Genomic DNA, 17,341 nt, shown 5'->3' on the forward strand with positions numbered 1-17,341 from the left:
AGACTTAATCACTTTATTTATAACAAATGCTTAGATTTTGCAAAAATAACATTTTAAAAAATATGTTTATTATTATTATTAATTTATTTTTACAAAGCAGGAGTACCCCATACGTAACTGACACAGCTATGCCTGAGGGTGGGAGCATTTCACAAGGACTGTCCCACACTTCTGTGTGAGATTTGCTGAGTGCCTGCTGCAGGCACACCCAGCTGCTGCTTCCCATCTCCTTTAGCTCACTGCATCCTAGATGAGCTTAACACAACTCCTCTGCTAAGGCACCACGAAACAAGGCTGTGCCTACAGGCCGCTAAGGCTCACGCACTGCAGGAGAGCCAGGCTCAGCCCAGGGGCTCTTTGCAACTCAGAGCCACCATAACCCCAGGGACGAGGACTGCCAGGACTCCCCAAAAATCAAAGGCAGCGGTTTGTGATCAGCACACGGAGACCACTATGTGACAGCGAGTGCTGCTTATTTCCACTGCCTGAACATCAGCCCCACGTGCAGCTCAGAGGGACCTTTATGGAAGTAGGCTGGAAACAAAGATGCTGGATTGGCCCCTGCCCTTGGGCCTGTGCTTCCACAGCAGCAGCACTTTCCCCTGCAGACAAGTTCCCACTCCCCCAGTGGGACAAACATGTTCTGGCTGTGTCCAGCTTCCACAGGGAACAGCAGCCTGGGCAGAGCACAGCTGGGAGGGTGCTGAGCAGAGCTGTGCTGGACTCCAACAGCCAGAATGAGTTTTCTTCTGCATAAAGAACTAGTAACTGTAAAGCTTTCCCTGGGGAAATAGCTTGGCTCAGTCCAATGCTGACACCCCAGAGCTGGTGACAAGGAAAGCACCCATAAACGAATGCCCTGTGCTACAGATTTCACCTCACACCAGTCTTCCCTGAGGGAGATCTCTTCATCCTCACACACAGGATGCACCAGCTGCGGGCTGGGCCTCAGCCTCTTTGGGAGCTTGTCAGGAAGCAGCCAGAGCACTCCGTGCACTGCTGCCCTCCTCAGGGAGCATCCTTCCCTCCCGCAGCCAGGTCGGGATGTTTCAACAATGCAGAGACGAGAGCACCCCAAGGCACTGCAGGGGCTGTCCCTGCCCACAGTCACTTCTTGCCCGGCTCCATGGAGCGAGTTTTCCTTTCCCAGACGCTCATCACTGAGCTCCCCGTCTTCAAGGCGCAGTGCCGAGGCCCAGCAGCATTGCTAGGTGAAAGATTTAACCATGCTCACCATGTGATCCACGCCACATGCAACGTCCACCACCTCACCAGGCACAGTCACCTGCATCAGAGCACAAGAGCAGATTATTTCTCAAGCTGGTATCTCACACCCAGTATTTCTTTCCTATTTCTCATTCCCCCTCCTGCTTAATATACCACTTGCTTTTACAGGAACTTGCATCAACAGACTAGTCAGCTTGAGAACCCAGAGAAAGCAAGATCCAGCACCAGACGTGCCTGTGCATCAAGCTGCCAAATATTCCCCTTCCCCCCTCCCAGGAGGGCACAAAGCTCTGGAAGGACAGAAAGAACCATCTCAGCAGCAGCCAGTGAGGAGACCAAAGCCTCAGCCCATCTGCTCAGCAGCAGCACGACCGACCAGAGCAAAATACAGACAAGAGGACGAGGGCCTGCCCAAGCACCATGAGGATTAGCCTCTTCTCTCATCAGCAAGGACGGGAGAGATGCAAGAGCTTGGCTTTGCCTCAGGCAGTTTTTACTTTGCTGCTAAGCAGACCCAGCTCACCAACCAGAGCAGCTGCACTTCTTGCACTTCAAGTACACTTACAGCTCAAGGAAAGCTGAAGCTACAGAGGGCAAGGTGCAAGCTTTTCCTCTGAGCTAAGGGAAAGTAGAGATGGCTCGCTCTAGAGTGGGACTTGACAGGAAAAGAGCCTGGTAACTGCCCTTGTTCTGGTACACCGCTGTACCATAATGGTACTTTGGTATCTCCTGGAGGAGCTGGCTGCTGAAGAACTACCCTCAGCATCCACCCCGGGAAACGTGGACACGCCGTGCGTGGTACAGTCAGACCCCGCTCAGCCACAGCGGTGTGATTTCAGTCAGATGCTCCAGAGATAGCTTTGGGGGTTCCTTTTTAAGAGGAGGAGAGCACATGCCAAAGAAACACATCCACTGCGGGTTCAGGCACACAGAAGGGGACTGCAGGATGGTCCAACTGGTCGCCTCCCTCCTCTCTTACGTGGCCCCTGGTGGAGGCTGGGAACATCTGTTGGGCTGAGCGCTGAACTCTGGAGCCAAGCTTTCCTACACCCCCAGTCTAGCTCTCAAAGCCAACCGAGAGAAGGGAGTGGAACTGGAAGCACTGCGGACCAGCTACGAAAACAGCTCAGTGGCTCCTGCTATAACTCCAGGCAGCCCAGTGACCCACCGCCACAGACACATGGCTTGGAAGAGGAGCAGGGCCAGGCAGCCCGCTGCTAGTTGGTCCTGCTGCCAGCACAGCCTGACTGCCACGACCAAAACACGTGTAACACAAATCTTACAGGTCACAGGTAACCAACGCTGGCAGTTTTCTTTGCAGTATGCACAGAAATAAGTGCAGGTCAGAGGGGAAGGGAAGAGGCAGTCAGGCTGGGGACATGAGGAAGAAGCCATTCCTGTGGTTCAGGAGTGATGGCACAGCACCAGGCCTTGCTTTGGGATCTGAAATCTATACTGAAAGAGCAGAACCAGAAGACTCAAGTTTACTGAACACCTCCACCCCTAGAGCACACTAGGCAAGGATCTCTGGAAAAGAAAGCAGTCCTACAGTTATCTGAGGTTTCTACTTCTTCCAAAATTACTTCAAACTATGCAGCAAATGTTTCTCAGCCTCAGTATAACAAAGGTTCGCTAAGAAGTACACGCTGGGTCTTAATCCTTACCCTCCATGGGAAATACTGGTCTTCCATTCTTCCAATTCCCAGGCACCCTCTTAGATTCTTGCCCCATACAAAGAGTTCTCCTCTGTCTATGTAGAGAGAAGAGAAGAAAAAAGAATGAAAATAGTCCCTTTTTTTTTTTTTTTTTTAAATGAGACTGCCCTATTTGTGATGTTGGCAAGTGTGGCTACAGTGCTGCTGGGAGTATAAAGAGTTATACACGCAGCATGAAAGCCCTGAAGTTCAGTTCCAAGCATAATAAATGTGCTTGTGCTTGGGGAAAGCGATGGCTAATGAGCAGGACAAGTAGCAAACTGAGCATAAGTCTGCCTTTGCCTTCCCTTCTTACAGCTCTTGTTTTGGAATTTTATTTGAAGAAAGAATGCAGCAGAAGAGATTCCAGGCAATCATTTGTAGAAGTGAATGAATTGCACTGGAAATTAAACAATTAGAACTGACCCCAATAAGCTATCAGTAAGCAAGGCAGTGAAATCTGCCCCAAGCCATCACCTGGACACGGGTTGTTCAGCTGCCTGACAGAAGTGACCTAACGGTAGCTGGGGAAAAGAGTCTTGTATTCAGCTGTATTGGAGAGAGAGCATTTGTTAGGCCTCTCAGCACACAGATCTCAGAAGTGTGCAAATCAGCTGCACAGCACAGACAGCTAAACCCAGAACACCAGTACCACCTAGAGTGTAACTCTTCCTGGCTCACAGGGGACAGCAGTTACAAGCAGCCTGTGACCAGACTCAGCGTCACACCCACATCTTCCCCAACAAGGACCAAGCACATCGGCACCCAGCACTTCTCATGAGCCAGCTATTGCTTCTGCTAACAAGTACACGGGCTCTCTGTGTTGCTGCCCCCTGCTGCCCATCTTTAAGTGACCTTCACATTCAGAACTTCCTTTAGAGACAGGCAAATGCACCGTGTACATACTATACTGCCCTACCCTTAGCATACTAGACATGTAGGTCTTCCACCTGAGATTGCTAACTGAATTGGTGAGGGGGCTAGAAACCCCAACATCTCCCCCTGATTTAGACTCAGTTTTACCTTGCCCATTTATCACATGTACTCCTCTTGCTGCTGAAGTGTAACTGACTGACTTACTCTGTACAAGGAAATTAAAAAACCTTCCTGGGTTTCCTGTTTGAGGGTGGTTTTTTGGTTTTTTTTTTGGTATTAGGGCTTATTTAAGAAAGTGTTATTCTTTTAAGCCAGTCCTAGAAGTGACAAGTAGGTAAGAGCCCTACATTCACATTGTAATGAGCTCAATCACAGCAGCACCTATGCTTAGAGACCATGCTGCCAACTGAGAACATGCTGCCTGTCCCTCCTGCTGCGTTCCAGTGTGGTTTAAGAAAGACTTTTTAGCTTTCAAAGCTGCCAATAATATAGCCACGTGACTTTCTCTTGACAGCAGAAGTAGAAACTTACTTGTAAGTGCTGCAAATTGGCTGAGTCCACAGCGAACATGAGCAACGCGGACGTCCGGATTCAAGTCTGACCAGCCAAAGAGGCTGGGCGGGATCATCTCTGGCACCGCTGTTTCTGTTAGGTTTGGTCCTTTCCCAAGAATTCCATATCCCCAGACAAAAACATTTCCTTCTTCTGCATCACAATAAGAAGGAATTCTGTAAGAACGTCTGCGCTTGTGAAATTCACACCACAACCAAAAGTTCATCAGATCCAAAGGTATGCTATCCTTTCTCCTACAGCTGACTAACTCCTTCTGAACATTTAAAAGTATAAAACAACACATTGCCATCCAAATGCCTTCATTTATTTTTTTTCTAAGCTGTGTAAGCCAGTCAAGCTTCATGGGCAAAACTTTCATGGGGGAAAAGTGCCAACATAGTGCAGACTGGATAAAATACTTCAGCTGGAGGCTGAGTGTTTTATTATCACTGCTTTCTCCTTTGAGGCACAGCCAAAGCAGCGGCAGGCTGGTCGCCCTGCCTGGCGTTCTGCCTCCAGCTGGGTGCCTGGGAAAGGCAGCAGTTGGACAGCGTAAGACAGAGGAAGTTGCTACGACTGCCAGCCCCACTGCCTTCATGCTAGCAGCTCCCACGTCATCACAGCAACAGCACCGTATAGAGGAACCTCTTCATCAAGAGGATCCTTCCTCAAACTAGTAGGATCCTTTCCCTCAATCCCTTATTCAGCGACTTTCAAGCTGTGCAACACTGGCAATCCCCAAAACTATTCCATAAGAAACCTGCTGCAGTTTCACTGTCCTCAGAACCCTCTGCTTTCCAGCCTGGTTTATCAAGGTTTATTTACTTGTCAGACTTATACTGAGTCTGAAGGGATGTTCTCCCTCTCAAGCGTTGCCTTCCTTCCTATATTCATCTTCATACAGGCCACACAGGGCCCATGTGATGAGAAAACAAGGGATCAGAGCAGCAGGCAGTGACCATGCTCTCCTAGCTTGCGTAAGCACCACCAACAGCACACACACACTTCCCACCAGCACAGGCTAGAAGAGACGCTCCATGGCTTGTGCAGAGCCTCTCCAGAATGTTTTTAACCACAGTGATCTCAGTCCCCCAGCTCTCCTCGCACAGGCAGCAAGCCCTGCTTCCAGTGAGCAAGATGCCTGCTCCAGTAAGTTACAGCCCACCCACTGCGGGGCCCTGCGTTAAGGAGCACAATTGTGGAAGCAACCTCACCTGTCAGCACAGCATTGCCCGTCCCTCCACACGCAGCCTCCTTTATCTTCCCGATCTTGAACGGCAAGTGCCTGGGAACGCTGACCTGCAGGAGGTTGCAAAGCATTATTACAGACAAAGTACTAAACTGGAAACAAGACATACATTTTTAACTTGTCCTCTGGTTGTGGTAAGAGCTCGCATACACTGACAACTTAAATGCAGACAGCCTTTGCTGCCTGAATAACAGAACGAATGCAAGTCCCAAGACTAAAAGAACTACATGAAATTCATTAAGGTTGAGAGTGCAGACACCAGAAATAGCTACCCAGCAGAAAGCCTACGCAGGGCAGCAAAGCTGGGAGCACTTAAGGCCTGCTGGTGTCCCCGGCTCTGCAGGTCACACAGCACCACCGTCAGTACAAGACCACCCTGCCACAGCCTCCCAGTGGGCAAAGTCACTGAAATGCTCTGCAGCAGCATTTCTGAACACACCAAGGAAAGCCACTCAAAGAATATCAGTCTTATTCAGTAGGGTTGGGTACAACAGAAACCTACAGAGCTTGCCAGGTGTAGACAGTGACCTCAGACATCACAGGTAGCACCCAGCTCTGCGCTTTCACAATTTGGATGTTATTTATGTGGTACCTAAAACCCCAGCTTTGGCAGGCATGCCACTCATTTGCCTCAGACCTCCCCGACCTCAGCTGGGAGCACGCAGCCAGGAAGGTGCTGCGCTGCTTAACCTGGCCACTGTCCTCAGGCCTCCTGGGTCCCAGCAATTAGCCCTACAGTAAGGGTAGGTCAGGAGTAGCAGGGGACACAAAGGTACCTATTTAATAACAGCCACACTAATGCAATTGCCTTCTCTTAGCCTTCTGCCACGAATACTGAGTATTATGAATTCTCTGACTGTTTTCTGCACTGCCTCTAGGAGACCATCTGCCTAATGACCTCAGTACCGCAACACTTAGAGTCAAGTCAGCACTATGTTCTTTCCCCATGTAAGCTTGCTCCAAAAAAAAAAAAAAACAACAACAAAAAAAAAACGTATCTTCAAAACACTGGGATTTGTTTAGGAGTCAGCTATAAACCTACTGAAGTAGCTGGTGAAAAATTCAGGCCCACAGCACAGAGCTCAACATTATGAAGTATGGAACTAATACAGCAGAGAAGCTGCTTTCTTTATGTGTCTCAACAAAACCTTGATCAGAGTTTATTAAAGCAGTTGAAGAGCTAGAAGGACTCTCTGTGTACACTGCCATCAATAGATTCTTCTGCAATATACTTTTTCTTCTTTCTACAGATCTTAAGAGTGCCTCAAAAATCTCTGTTCATAATTTACAAGTAGCAAGATTGTAGTCCCCATGTACACTAGCCAACAGCCCAATACTCCATGCTGCAGATCACAAAAAAAAATCAAAAATCTGAAAAATCAAAAGGCAATTCCCCTTTACTGCCCTTCAATATTCATCATAAGTGCCCAAGAAACTACAACAAAACAGCCACAGAACCAGTTTATAAATGGTCAATGAATTTCCTACTCAATGTTGACAGTGAGTGAGAACCAATCCAGTCCGTGGGGTTTCAACAAGCAACCTCAAAAACCAAGTTACTACACTTCTGGGGCTGGCTATTTGTTGAGGTGCCTTTATACCTCAAATTTTAAGTTGATGGGTACAATTACAGCATTATTTAAGGCAGAAGGTATTGGGAATTAATGCTGCTATGAAGCACGCTTTCAAAGATGTCTTGTTTCATCACCTTCCTTTTTATCATCAGTTGCTTTCTGTGGTGGGGAAGAAGTTCAGGTGCTCCTTTACTGTGTCAGACTCTAAAGAGCCACACAATCCCACCAGGGCTGGTTGGAAGGCACTTCCAAGGGTCATCTGGACCAAAACCCTGCTCAAAGCAGGGCCATTCAAAGTTCTTGATTAGCCAGCCAAAAATCCTGCTTCTTCTGTCCAGAAACCAGCACAAACACTCAAACTGGATCTCCCTTGGTGCAAAGTCAGCAGACTGGGGATGAGGTCACAGGGTGTGCTCTTCCTTTGTAACTGACAAAGTGGTGTGAGGTCAGCCAAACCTCTGCCTGTCACCAGCTAGCTAACGTACTGCCCTAAAGCTACACGACCATTTCAGACAGGTTGGCTTTATAAGCACTGGGAAAGTCAGCCTGCTACTGGTGTTAGTTTATACTGATTTATACTGCTGTCAAATAAAAAAATAAATAACAGAGCTGGGAGAAATGTGTCATTTTTAACCGCAGTATAACAAACACGTAAACCCTCCCCAGGCCAACTGACCTGTGTGGTTTCTGTGACAGATGCCAGCTGCAAGTACTCGGAATTCCCCCAGCCAAAGAGGTCTCCCTTATCTGAGACAGCCAGACAGCAGTCCCCGTAGGAAGAGACCTGAATGATGTTCACTCCAGCAATGTCACCACCTAGCTTCGTAGGAACACTGGTGATATTGTAGTGCCCAAGGCCTGAAAGGAAGAGGAGAGAGGTGATCAAGATTTTTTTTTCCAGAAATACTTTAATGCCCACACTGGAACATTTTGTCACGTTACAGACCACTCATCTTTGTCTGTAACAACCAGCCCCAAACACCAGATCTGCTCTCTAGTACTCTCTAGAGTACAAAGCAACTTCACACAATCACACCTGGAAAAGTCTAGGCCCTGGACTCTCATCTGCAAGAGTTTGAGAGCACTAACCAATCCAGGCAGTTACCCTGAGAGAGGCAAACTTTCATAAAGCTGCTGCACTGTGTCTTCTGCAAGAACAACCACGAGCAACAGCACACTGCAACATTTTAGACAACAGCAGGTGAAGTGGCAAAAGATGCTGGGAAGCAAGCACACTGCATGACGGCTGCCTGGATGAGAGGCCAGAAAGCAGATGACAAACAGGATGGGCTGTGGTATGCCTGCAGGAGAAAACCACAGGAAGAATCCAGCTTCAGGAGCTGGAGAAGGACTAAACAGTAGGAAATACTCTAGAAGAGTCCTCTGACAGCAAGAACCCGCCCAAAGATCCCATACTAAGACAGCAGCAGCCACCAAAGGTCTCTGAGCAGGAAGCAAAACAGACCCTGAAATGAGAATCAAGAAGCAAGATCTGCGCAGAACCAAGGAGCTCACTTTTGTGTGCCATTTCCACATTCCCTCTAAACTGAGGTAGTAAATACAGAGTTCTCCTCAGACTGCGTGTTTAGATGCATGCTTGGATTGCCAGCATGGCATCCTATAATGAACTGGTTTGTCTCTGTGCGGCTACCCAAGAGCATTGTGAACATCTGCACACAGCTGGAGACACCAACCCCTTCGCATCCACACATGGAGACCAACATCCATCACGAGCTCTGGATGCAGACAGCTCGTTAAACTCATCAATCACTAGAGCATAGCTGAGCTCAGCTCCTACCTGTTTGTCCATCAGCTCCCCAACCGCATGCAAAGACCGTGCCTTTCTCGGTTCTAAACAGACTGTGGTCCTGGCCACACACAACCTGCACACAAACAAAAAGCCAGAGCTGGTCAGGAAAGGTCCCGTGTTCAGAATTGATTTAATGAAGCATTACAGGCAGACAAATTGAGCAATGAACCTCTACAATGTCTGGCAGCACAGATTTGTGACCTTTCCCTGCACATCCAATGGCTCTACAGACAGGGAAAGCTATGAACAGCATGAGATGGCACAATAAACAGAATTTTCTTCGTGGAAAGTGATGCTGCAGCTGACTTGGTCTCAGATCCAAAACAAGGCTTGGTTAACAGAAAGCTCAATTCAGCAGTGCAACGTAACAGAGCAGTAAAGAATAAATAAGTGCTCTCCCTTCCTCCCCAGAGCGCTACCACGTGGCTCCCAGTTCCAGCTACAAACTGCCATTGATCCCCTGCCACGCGAGCGCTCTAAGAACACATCTGTTCTCAAATGGACATTTACATGGAACCAGCAATCATGTCTGCCACAGGCCTGGCTTAAGTTAAAGCCTACATCTTCAGGAACAGAGCCTAAACATTAGCCAATGATTGCAGGGGTTAATCCACAAATTAAGAGATTGACTACCAAGAATTTTAAACATGTAGGTGCTGTGAAAGTACGAACAGGTACCGTTTACTCAACTCCCCTTAAAAAGCCATAAAGAGCATAAACAGAAGTTTATGAGCCCAAATCTAAACATAACTAAGGTGTACCACGGTGGACTCTCATAGTGCTGACCTAAATCCTTGCCTTTGAGGAGACTGCCTGGCCCAGGAGCAATGTGCCCACAAAGCACTGTTACAGCTGCCCAGTCATACTAGCGAACGTCTCCTGTGCCTGGAAGTGCTGCAGCAGTGCGAAGAATCGGTGGTACATACACTGCTCTGCAATCCCTAAGCAGGTCTCGCAGTTCACTTTTGCCATGAGGAAGGCAAAACTCAAAATAAAGCAGTTGCCAAGTGACCAGGACTCCCACAGCCTTTTCTGCCAAGCTGCTCCCCAGTCAGTCAGTCCCAGTGGCTGTTCCTCCTGAGGCAGGGCCCTGCAGGAGGCTGCTGCCAGCCCATTTCTCCAGCTTGTCTGTGGCCATCTGGATGGCAACACAACCTCTGGTGCTCCTCCCATCTTGGTGTCATCTGCAAACCTGCAGAAAGCACACCTGTCGTGGTTCCGCTCGAGTGGGCAGCCGAGCTCCACCACAGCCGCTCTCTCACTCCCCCTCCTCAAAGAGGAATGGGGAGAAAATATGTGAAAAGGGCTCAAGGATTGAGATAAGGACGAGAAAATCACGCAATAATTATTGTAACGGGCAAAACAGACTCGGCATAAGGAGATAGTAAGATTTATTGCCTACAACTAACAAGCGAGAGAAGTGAGAAAACAAAGGAAAAAAAAACAAAAGCACCTTCCCCCCATCCACCCTCTTCCACCTCCTCCCCCCGAGCGGCGCAGGGGAACGGGGGAATGGGGGTTATGGTCAGTCTACAGCACTTCTTCTCTGCCGCTCCTTCTCGGTCACTCTCGTCCCCTGTGCTGTGGGGTCCCACCCACGGGATGCAGTCCTTGATGAACTGATCCGGCGTGGGCTTCCCACAGGCAGCAGCTCTTCCAGAACTGCCCCAGATATGGGTCCGTACCACGGGGTCCATCCCTCAGGAGAAAACTGCTCCAACCTGGCTCCCCTACGGGCAGCAGCTCCTGCCGGGTCACCTGCTCCTGCGTGGGCTCCTCTCCACGGGCTACAGGTCCGGCCCGGAATCTGCTCCGGCAGGGGTCTTCCACAGGCGGCAGCCTCCATCGGTGCAGGGCCACCTGCTCCACCGTGGTCTCCTCCACGGGCTGCAGCGTGGAACCCTGCTCCACCGTGGTACTCCATGGGCTGCAGGGGGACATCCTGCTTCACCATGGTCCTCACCACAGGCCGCAGGGGACTTCTGCTCCGGCGCCTGGAGCACCTCTCCCCCTCCTTCTACACTGACCTTGGCGCAAGGCTGTTCCTCGCTCCTCTCACTCTCCCGGCTGCTGTGTGGCGCAGCGTTTTTTTCCCTGTCTTAAATATGCTCTCACAGAGGCGCAAAACAACATCGCTTATTGGCTCGGATCTGGAAAACAATGGGGCCCTTCCCAAACATGGGGCAGCTTCTAGATCTTTCTCACAGAAACCACCCCTATGGCTCCCTGCTACCAAAACCTTGCCACGTAAACCCACTACAACACCCCATCCTCCAAACCATTAACAAAGCTGGTGCACAGGATGGGGCCCAGTGCCGAATCTTAAGTACACGGGGATTATCAGCCCTTGGTGCCACTGCCCACTGCCCTCCGGACCAGCCATTCAGTCAGGTTTCAACCCACCTTCAAAATTAGGTTCAGAAGTTCCTCTTACCTGGACAACTCTGCTGTCAAAATCATTCAGCTGATGAATCAAATGGCTTTCGCTGGACACCACCAAACAAACAACAACCAAGAGAAAAGGCAACACAGCAGAATTCAGAGGACTGCAACTGGTTAGCGTGAAAGCAGACCTGACTTCACTGAAAGCCACTTCACTAGGACAAGAGAGATTCTTTCACATTCTTATATATTCAGAAAGCACAGTTCCACTCTAAAATTCATTCTCCTCTTTAAGAAGTTAAGAACTGTCACTACTTAAATATAATCTTTTAGGGGAATTGGGGGTGCGAGCAGCCCTCAAACACCTTCCCTAGTCTGGAATGAGCACAGACATTCAGTAATACTGCAGCGCCTATACAGCACTACGCTGAATTACAGACTGACCAGATTTAAACCCCAGAGCACGAACAAAGCAGCATCAGCATTCATTTTACTCTTTCATACAAAGAGGAATTCTGAACAACCCAACTGACTAAATTCCCGTATCCAGGTGAAAAAGAGCTGGCTAAACTACAGCTATTTTCTTAAACTCTACAGGCCAAGTCTTGAGGATTTAAGAGCAACCAGCAAGATCTCCTTTAGGCCTTGCCAGGGAATCAGTAACTTTCAACATATTCCCACTACCCGCTTGCATCACTAGCGTCTTATCAAGTATTTTGAGCATATGCTTTGGTGTAGCCCGCAAAAACACTACAAAGGAAAAGCAGTACAGATTCAAACAGTTACAGCAAAGAGACTCAGTAAAAGGGTTCTTTCATCATTACATAGCATTTCTAATGCCCTCAGAAACAGCACTTGCGCACCCCTCTGAGAGGCTAAAGGGAAAAAGGTCTACTAACACTGACTACCTCGGGCTAGTTACAAAGGTTGGGTTTTCCTCGCTATGCCCTGTGAAAACTGTCAGATGCCGACAGCTTGTTCTATTTTATGAACATGGTCAGAAGAGCACTCGTGCCCAGCTTGGGTTTAAAGCCAGGCTCTTTGTATGATGCCTGCAGCATAAAAGCCTGTTCTCAGACTCTTTAATCTTGAACAGTATCCTTGTACCACCAGACTTTTCCTACCTCCAGGTTTTACTGAAGGGTTATTTTCATGCAATAATGTTTTTAACATTAAGAAAGATCAGATTCTTTGAATTCTCACCTGTAAATTTCATCTTCAACAATCTTCCGACCACACTGTCCGTAAGAATTGTTTCCCATGGTGAAGACTGAAAAACAGTAATAAAATGCATGAGTTTTTATTATTGCCCAGCCTCATGAAAGCTTCTTTGCAGGTACACAGAATATTTTCATGAGGTTCTCAGCACAAAAGATCAAACACAGTACTGTAAAAATTGGCATAAGCTTTCTTCAAAGCAAGTCCACTTAAATTCAAGTGCCCAAAGCCATTTTAGCCAACAATATCCAGGCGGTAGTGCTGCAGGCACGGGGCAGTACCTGGAGCCCAGTGGCTGTTCTTCACTAATTGCCTCGTTCAATCTGCCGTTACCAAGGAGACTCCGAAATAGAACAGCCTCCCACAGGAGCATTCAGGCAGCCAGCTCACCCAGCGATAAGCAGCACTGGATTGCTGTGTGCGGTGCTGAAGCCGCTGCACCAGAATTACCAGAGACATGGAAAGCCAATTCACAAAGCAGATCTTCTGTACGAAGGCCTATTAATTCACGGCTTTTATAAATGCAGCACTCAGGGGCTTCACAGGGAAAGTAACACACAACTATTGGCATAGCCATCCAAAACAGAGTTCAAGAACACATCTGCCCGAACGAGACAAATAGCCTACACTTAAACGAGGCCTGGGGCTAAATAAACAAACCGTATTTTGCAATACTTGTAGCAAAAAAGCATCCAACACGTTTACAGCTTGAGCCAAACAGCATGCAGAGCTCAACACCTGGTTATCAGCTGAGGCCTCTCCCTCCTAGGAGCAATCGCACAAAGGCCAGCAGCTACCTGCACCACATTTACAGTGCAACAGCTCATCTGGGGTCTAGTTCTCGAGGATATAAGGCAATCCTTCTCAGATTTTTTTAAATGAAAGCACAGTCAGGCATCCCTTGTCACCAGCACAGGCGATCCCATACCTCCTTCACTGTCCGTCAGGATCAGGGAATGGGCTCTCCCGCAGGACACCTGCAAGACTCGAGTCTGCTGTGGCTTCTCCAGTGGTAACGGAATTGGAGATGGTTCCAAGACATACTCGTAGCCTTTAGCTTAAGGAATAGAGAAAAATTAGGAAGTCAGTTCTATAAACCAAATTCATCAAATATTTGTTGATTACATCCTCCATACACAAACTGATCCCTATGTTGTTACAAAAGCAGACGTATTTTAGAAAGCCAGGATGCTAAACAAGTAAAATGGCAACTGATATTCACCACTGGGAGGAAGAGGTTAAAAAAACACAAAACAGTGATGACTGAAGCCAGGAATCGTAGCCTAATCAAAAATCCTAGAGACTGAACCATATTAAGGCTTCAGGTGGCCAGAACTGGGAAACTGAGGCTTTCAGACATATGTTCAACCACTTTGGTGAATAAAGCTGGATTACTAGAAAGCCTAACACTAAGCACAAACTAAAGTGCTCTGTACAACTGGGGATACTGCAAACAAGGTATAATATCAGCAACCACAAAAAGACAGCATGAAAGGCAACCAAAAAATCTTAGGGCTTCATATTTAAAGAACAGCAGATTAAAGGCCCTTTCAGAAACAGGCACGCAAGAAACATTAACAAGCAGGGCTCCATGAGGGATAAGAGATCTAAGGTTTAAGAAAGGAAATGACAGGCTCTACTCCAAGCAGATTTAGTAACCTGAAGAATATGCAATCAGTTATGGTCAACTGGGGAAAAAAAAGAACAGCAAAACAGAATCAGTATTTGGCAAAAGGTTAAGGTGAGATAAAAAGCTTTGATATCAAAGAAAACCACTTGAACAAGTGAAAGCAAATCCCAGAAGACCTGACGCAGCATTCTGCTCCCATGTAGCAGCATTTTAACTAGTTCTCACCGCCTTCAATTAGAAAAAGAAACAGAACACCTACACTACTCTTACAGTAGGACGCTACTGGATGTGAGGAGAGGGGTCACAACTGGCTGTTTGCAAGTGGCCTGGCACACAATGCAGCAGGGAGGAAAAGACAGCAAGGTCTGTACGTGTCTAAAGAGACACAGACATCACAAAGCAAGAGAACTTTTCCTTCTCTCTCTTCCTCCCTGTTCCTTCCAGTCAAGCCAGCAAGCTACTGGGATCTGTGGTAATGAACTCAGTGCCATCACTGATAATATCTGAAGGATCTCGGAGGAAAAGGAACAAAGTGGCTAAGGCAGGGAATGGCTAGCATAAAATATAAGTAGTTTAGCTTAGAAACAGCTGAAGTTAGACCATGAAATACAATGGCCTGGAAGCTGGTGTGTTGTAAGTTCTCCTGGAAACAGCTCTACACAGACATGGCATTAGAACAAGCAGGTAACAAACCAGGTTTGCAAAACCAAGTAACAAGCAACTTATCCAAAAGGAAGCCTGTCTGAGAGAAGTTAAATAAGGAGCAGCAGCAATCCCACTGCTCTGCAAATCGCTTTCAACAGCTCTCAAACACTGCACATTCCCTTACTTTGGGCTTTAACTGCATAGCTATTTAACCTGTTTCTATCCTCCAGCAAAAATAATTGATACATGAGAGGAAAAACAGGAGAATGACACTCCTGATATATGAGCAGGTGCAGAACTCAGAGTAAGAGCTAACACCTTTAAAAGCAAAACCAAATGGAGGTTCCTGTGGTCCCATCATTTTCCAGTTGCTGTTTAAGCCACACACATCTGCTGCACATGCAGACTCTTGGAAATCTATACAGGATTCTAGCAGTAATACACAGGAGGCCCACTGTAAGCTTCAGCATCCTCCATAGCAACAATCATTTTCTTTTGGTTTGCTAGAACATTTAACCTTTTGCCCATAAAAGACACACCATACCTTGATGGATTAGGCTCTTACAAGGCATAAAAAGGAAATAAATGGTTTTCTGCACAGAAACCATCTTCTCACATATATTTGAGAGCTTGTAAGACCAAATACCTGAATAAAGTGTTTTTCCTTCAAAATGCAATTTTGTATTAAAACAAAAAAAAAGAAAACCTACAGCTTCACAAGTCTCCACTGACTTTGCCAGAAGACTTTTGTGGGAGAGAGTTAGTTCAGAGATCCAAAAGCAACAGAACTGAGCAAACCATCTTGCCAGCACCATTTTATTAATGAGCCCACTATCAAACTACGGACTCAAAGCAGCACCCTAACCTGCAAACATGCACTTCTGCAGAAAAGCTGCTTCCACTTCAGTTATAGCCAAGCAAGGACACAAGTATAATGCGTAGAACAGATGTATCTCTTACACAGTTACAGTGAAAACAACAGCCATATTAAAAAGATATATACATTTAAAGAGAAGTATGGCCCTGTGGTCTGCATCACCCCATGAACGTTTCCATGCCCGTGACCCATGCCACATGTATCCTGCAGTGCCACCCCATCAGTCCTTACAGGACCTCAATCCTTACTTCTGTCTCTTATGCTCCTCTGAAATCCAAGCTGGGAGTCCTTGTTCAGCCCCATGCCCCACACTTTGGTGATATCAGTGGTGTTAGAGGACAGCAGCGTGAATCCATAGCCACAGGCAGCAGAGGTGATCTTTGAAGGCAAACAAAAGCATAACCTTCATCAATAAAATACTGTTTAGGAAAACAAGCCCCACTCCAGACAGTTTTCTCATTAGCAACTCTTTAAGCCATGTCTAAATGCAGCCCAAATTCATGGCCCTTGGGAAAACGATCAAAAATCAAGTTTAGTGATTAGCATAACAGTGTAATCACAAGCCTAATGTTAGTGATTTCGTGTTTTGCTTTTGTGCTTGTACAATTGCTTCTGAACCCATTCAGACACAACAGCAAAACCTATTTGCTGACCCACATCGGGAGATTTAAATAATAAAAAGGGAAAATACTATGGGATAACAGCCCCACGTTGCTCTATTTGCCCGAGGCCCAGCCATTTGCCCTGCCTCCAGCCGGCCAGCAGAGCACAAGCCCTGACGCACGGAGACAAAAACACAGTAAATACAGCAGGAGCTTCTACTTTCCCTCAAAGAACCCCAAAAAGGTATCGAAACCTTCTGCTGCGACAACCAACCCCCCTCCTGCTAACAGGGGCCTGTCGGGGGCACACAGGCCCGCCCACGGCCGTATCGCCTGTCGCGACAGAGCCCCCCCGGCACCTTGCCGTCCGTCTCCAGCCGGTACGGGGTCGGCTGCACCCGCCGTGGCCGCTTCCAGCCCGCGTCCGGCCTCACGAAGCTGGGGACGCCCAGGGCGCCCGCCAGGCAGAAGCCCCAGACGAAGACGCGGCCCCGGCGCCGCGCCGCCTTCCCCGCGTACTGGAACACCGGGGCCGCCTCGTCGGCCTCCCGCAGCTGCCGGGAGCTCGGCGGCCCCGCCGGCCGGGCAAAGCCGCGGTGGGAGGGAGGAGGCGGCGGCCGCCAGGCCCCGCTCAGCGCCCGCCTCAGCGCCGCCATCGCCACCTCAGGCGCCCGCCGCCATTTTGTCGCCCCCTCACCCGCCGCCCCTCTGCGCGTGCGCCATGAGCGGCGCTGTCCCGCCCTATGGAGGCGATGCCTGCCTTAAAGCGGCCATGGCGGCCGGCAGGGAATCCTACAATCATCAGGGTTGGAAAAGGGCTTCAAAATCGTCTGCTCCAAGCACCGCCATGCACCAGTGTCACCACTAAACCATGTCCCCAAGCACCATGTCCAGCCGTCCCTTGAACACCACCAGGGATGGTGACTCCACCACCTCGCCCGGCAATCCATCCCAGTGCCTGTCTGCTCTTTCTGAGCAGAAATGTCTCCTCATTTCCAACCTAAG

The 17,341-nt window shown here is 48.3% G+C and overlaps 1 protein-coding gene across 1 annotated transcript; it reads right to left on the reverse strand.

Annotated features, from left to right (window-relative positions):
- Positions 1-49: 49 nt before the first annotated feature.
- RCC1L (RCC1 like) lies at positions 50-17,022 on the reverse strand. The gene is made up of 11 exons (XM_084299400.1): positions 16,696-17,022; positions 15,983-16,112; positions 13,511-13,639; positions 12,568-12,634; positions 11,417-11,468; positions 8,971-9,055; positions 7,849-8,030; positions 5,564-5,648; positions 4,329-4,502; positions 2,892-2,977; positions 50-1,285 (listed from the first exon to the last, which is right to left on the reverse strand). Exons 1-11 carry the CDS (start codon positions 16,990-16,992, stop codon positions 1,208-1,210), a joined length of 1,365 nt encoding a protein of 454 aa, XP_084155526.1. The 5' UTR covers positions 16,993-17,022; the 3' UTR covers positions 50-1,207.
- Positions 17,023-17,341: the final 319 nt, after the last annotated feature.

The sequence above is a fragment of the Netta rufina genome (genome assembly GCF_964035555.1).
Source record: "Netta rufina genome assembly, chromosome: 21".
NCBI classification, from domain to species: Eukaryota; Metazoa; Chordata; class Aves; order Anseriformes; family Anatidae; genus Netta; species Netta rufina.

Coding starts and splice junctions, on each gene's coding strand:
- RCC1L (XM_084299400.1), bottom strand. CDS start 16,992: ATGGCGGCGCTGAGGCGGGCGCTGAGCGGGGCCTGGCGGCCGCCGCCT. Junction 5,649..7,848: donor CTGTCACAGAAACCACACAG/GTCAGTTGGCCT, acceptor AACCTCCTGCAG/GTCAGCGTTCCCAGGCACTT. Junction 4,503..5,563: donor GGGCAATGCTGTGCTGACAG/GTGAGGTTGCTT, acceptor ATTGTGATGCAG/AAGAAGGAAATGTTTTTGTC.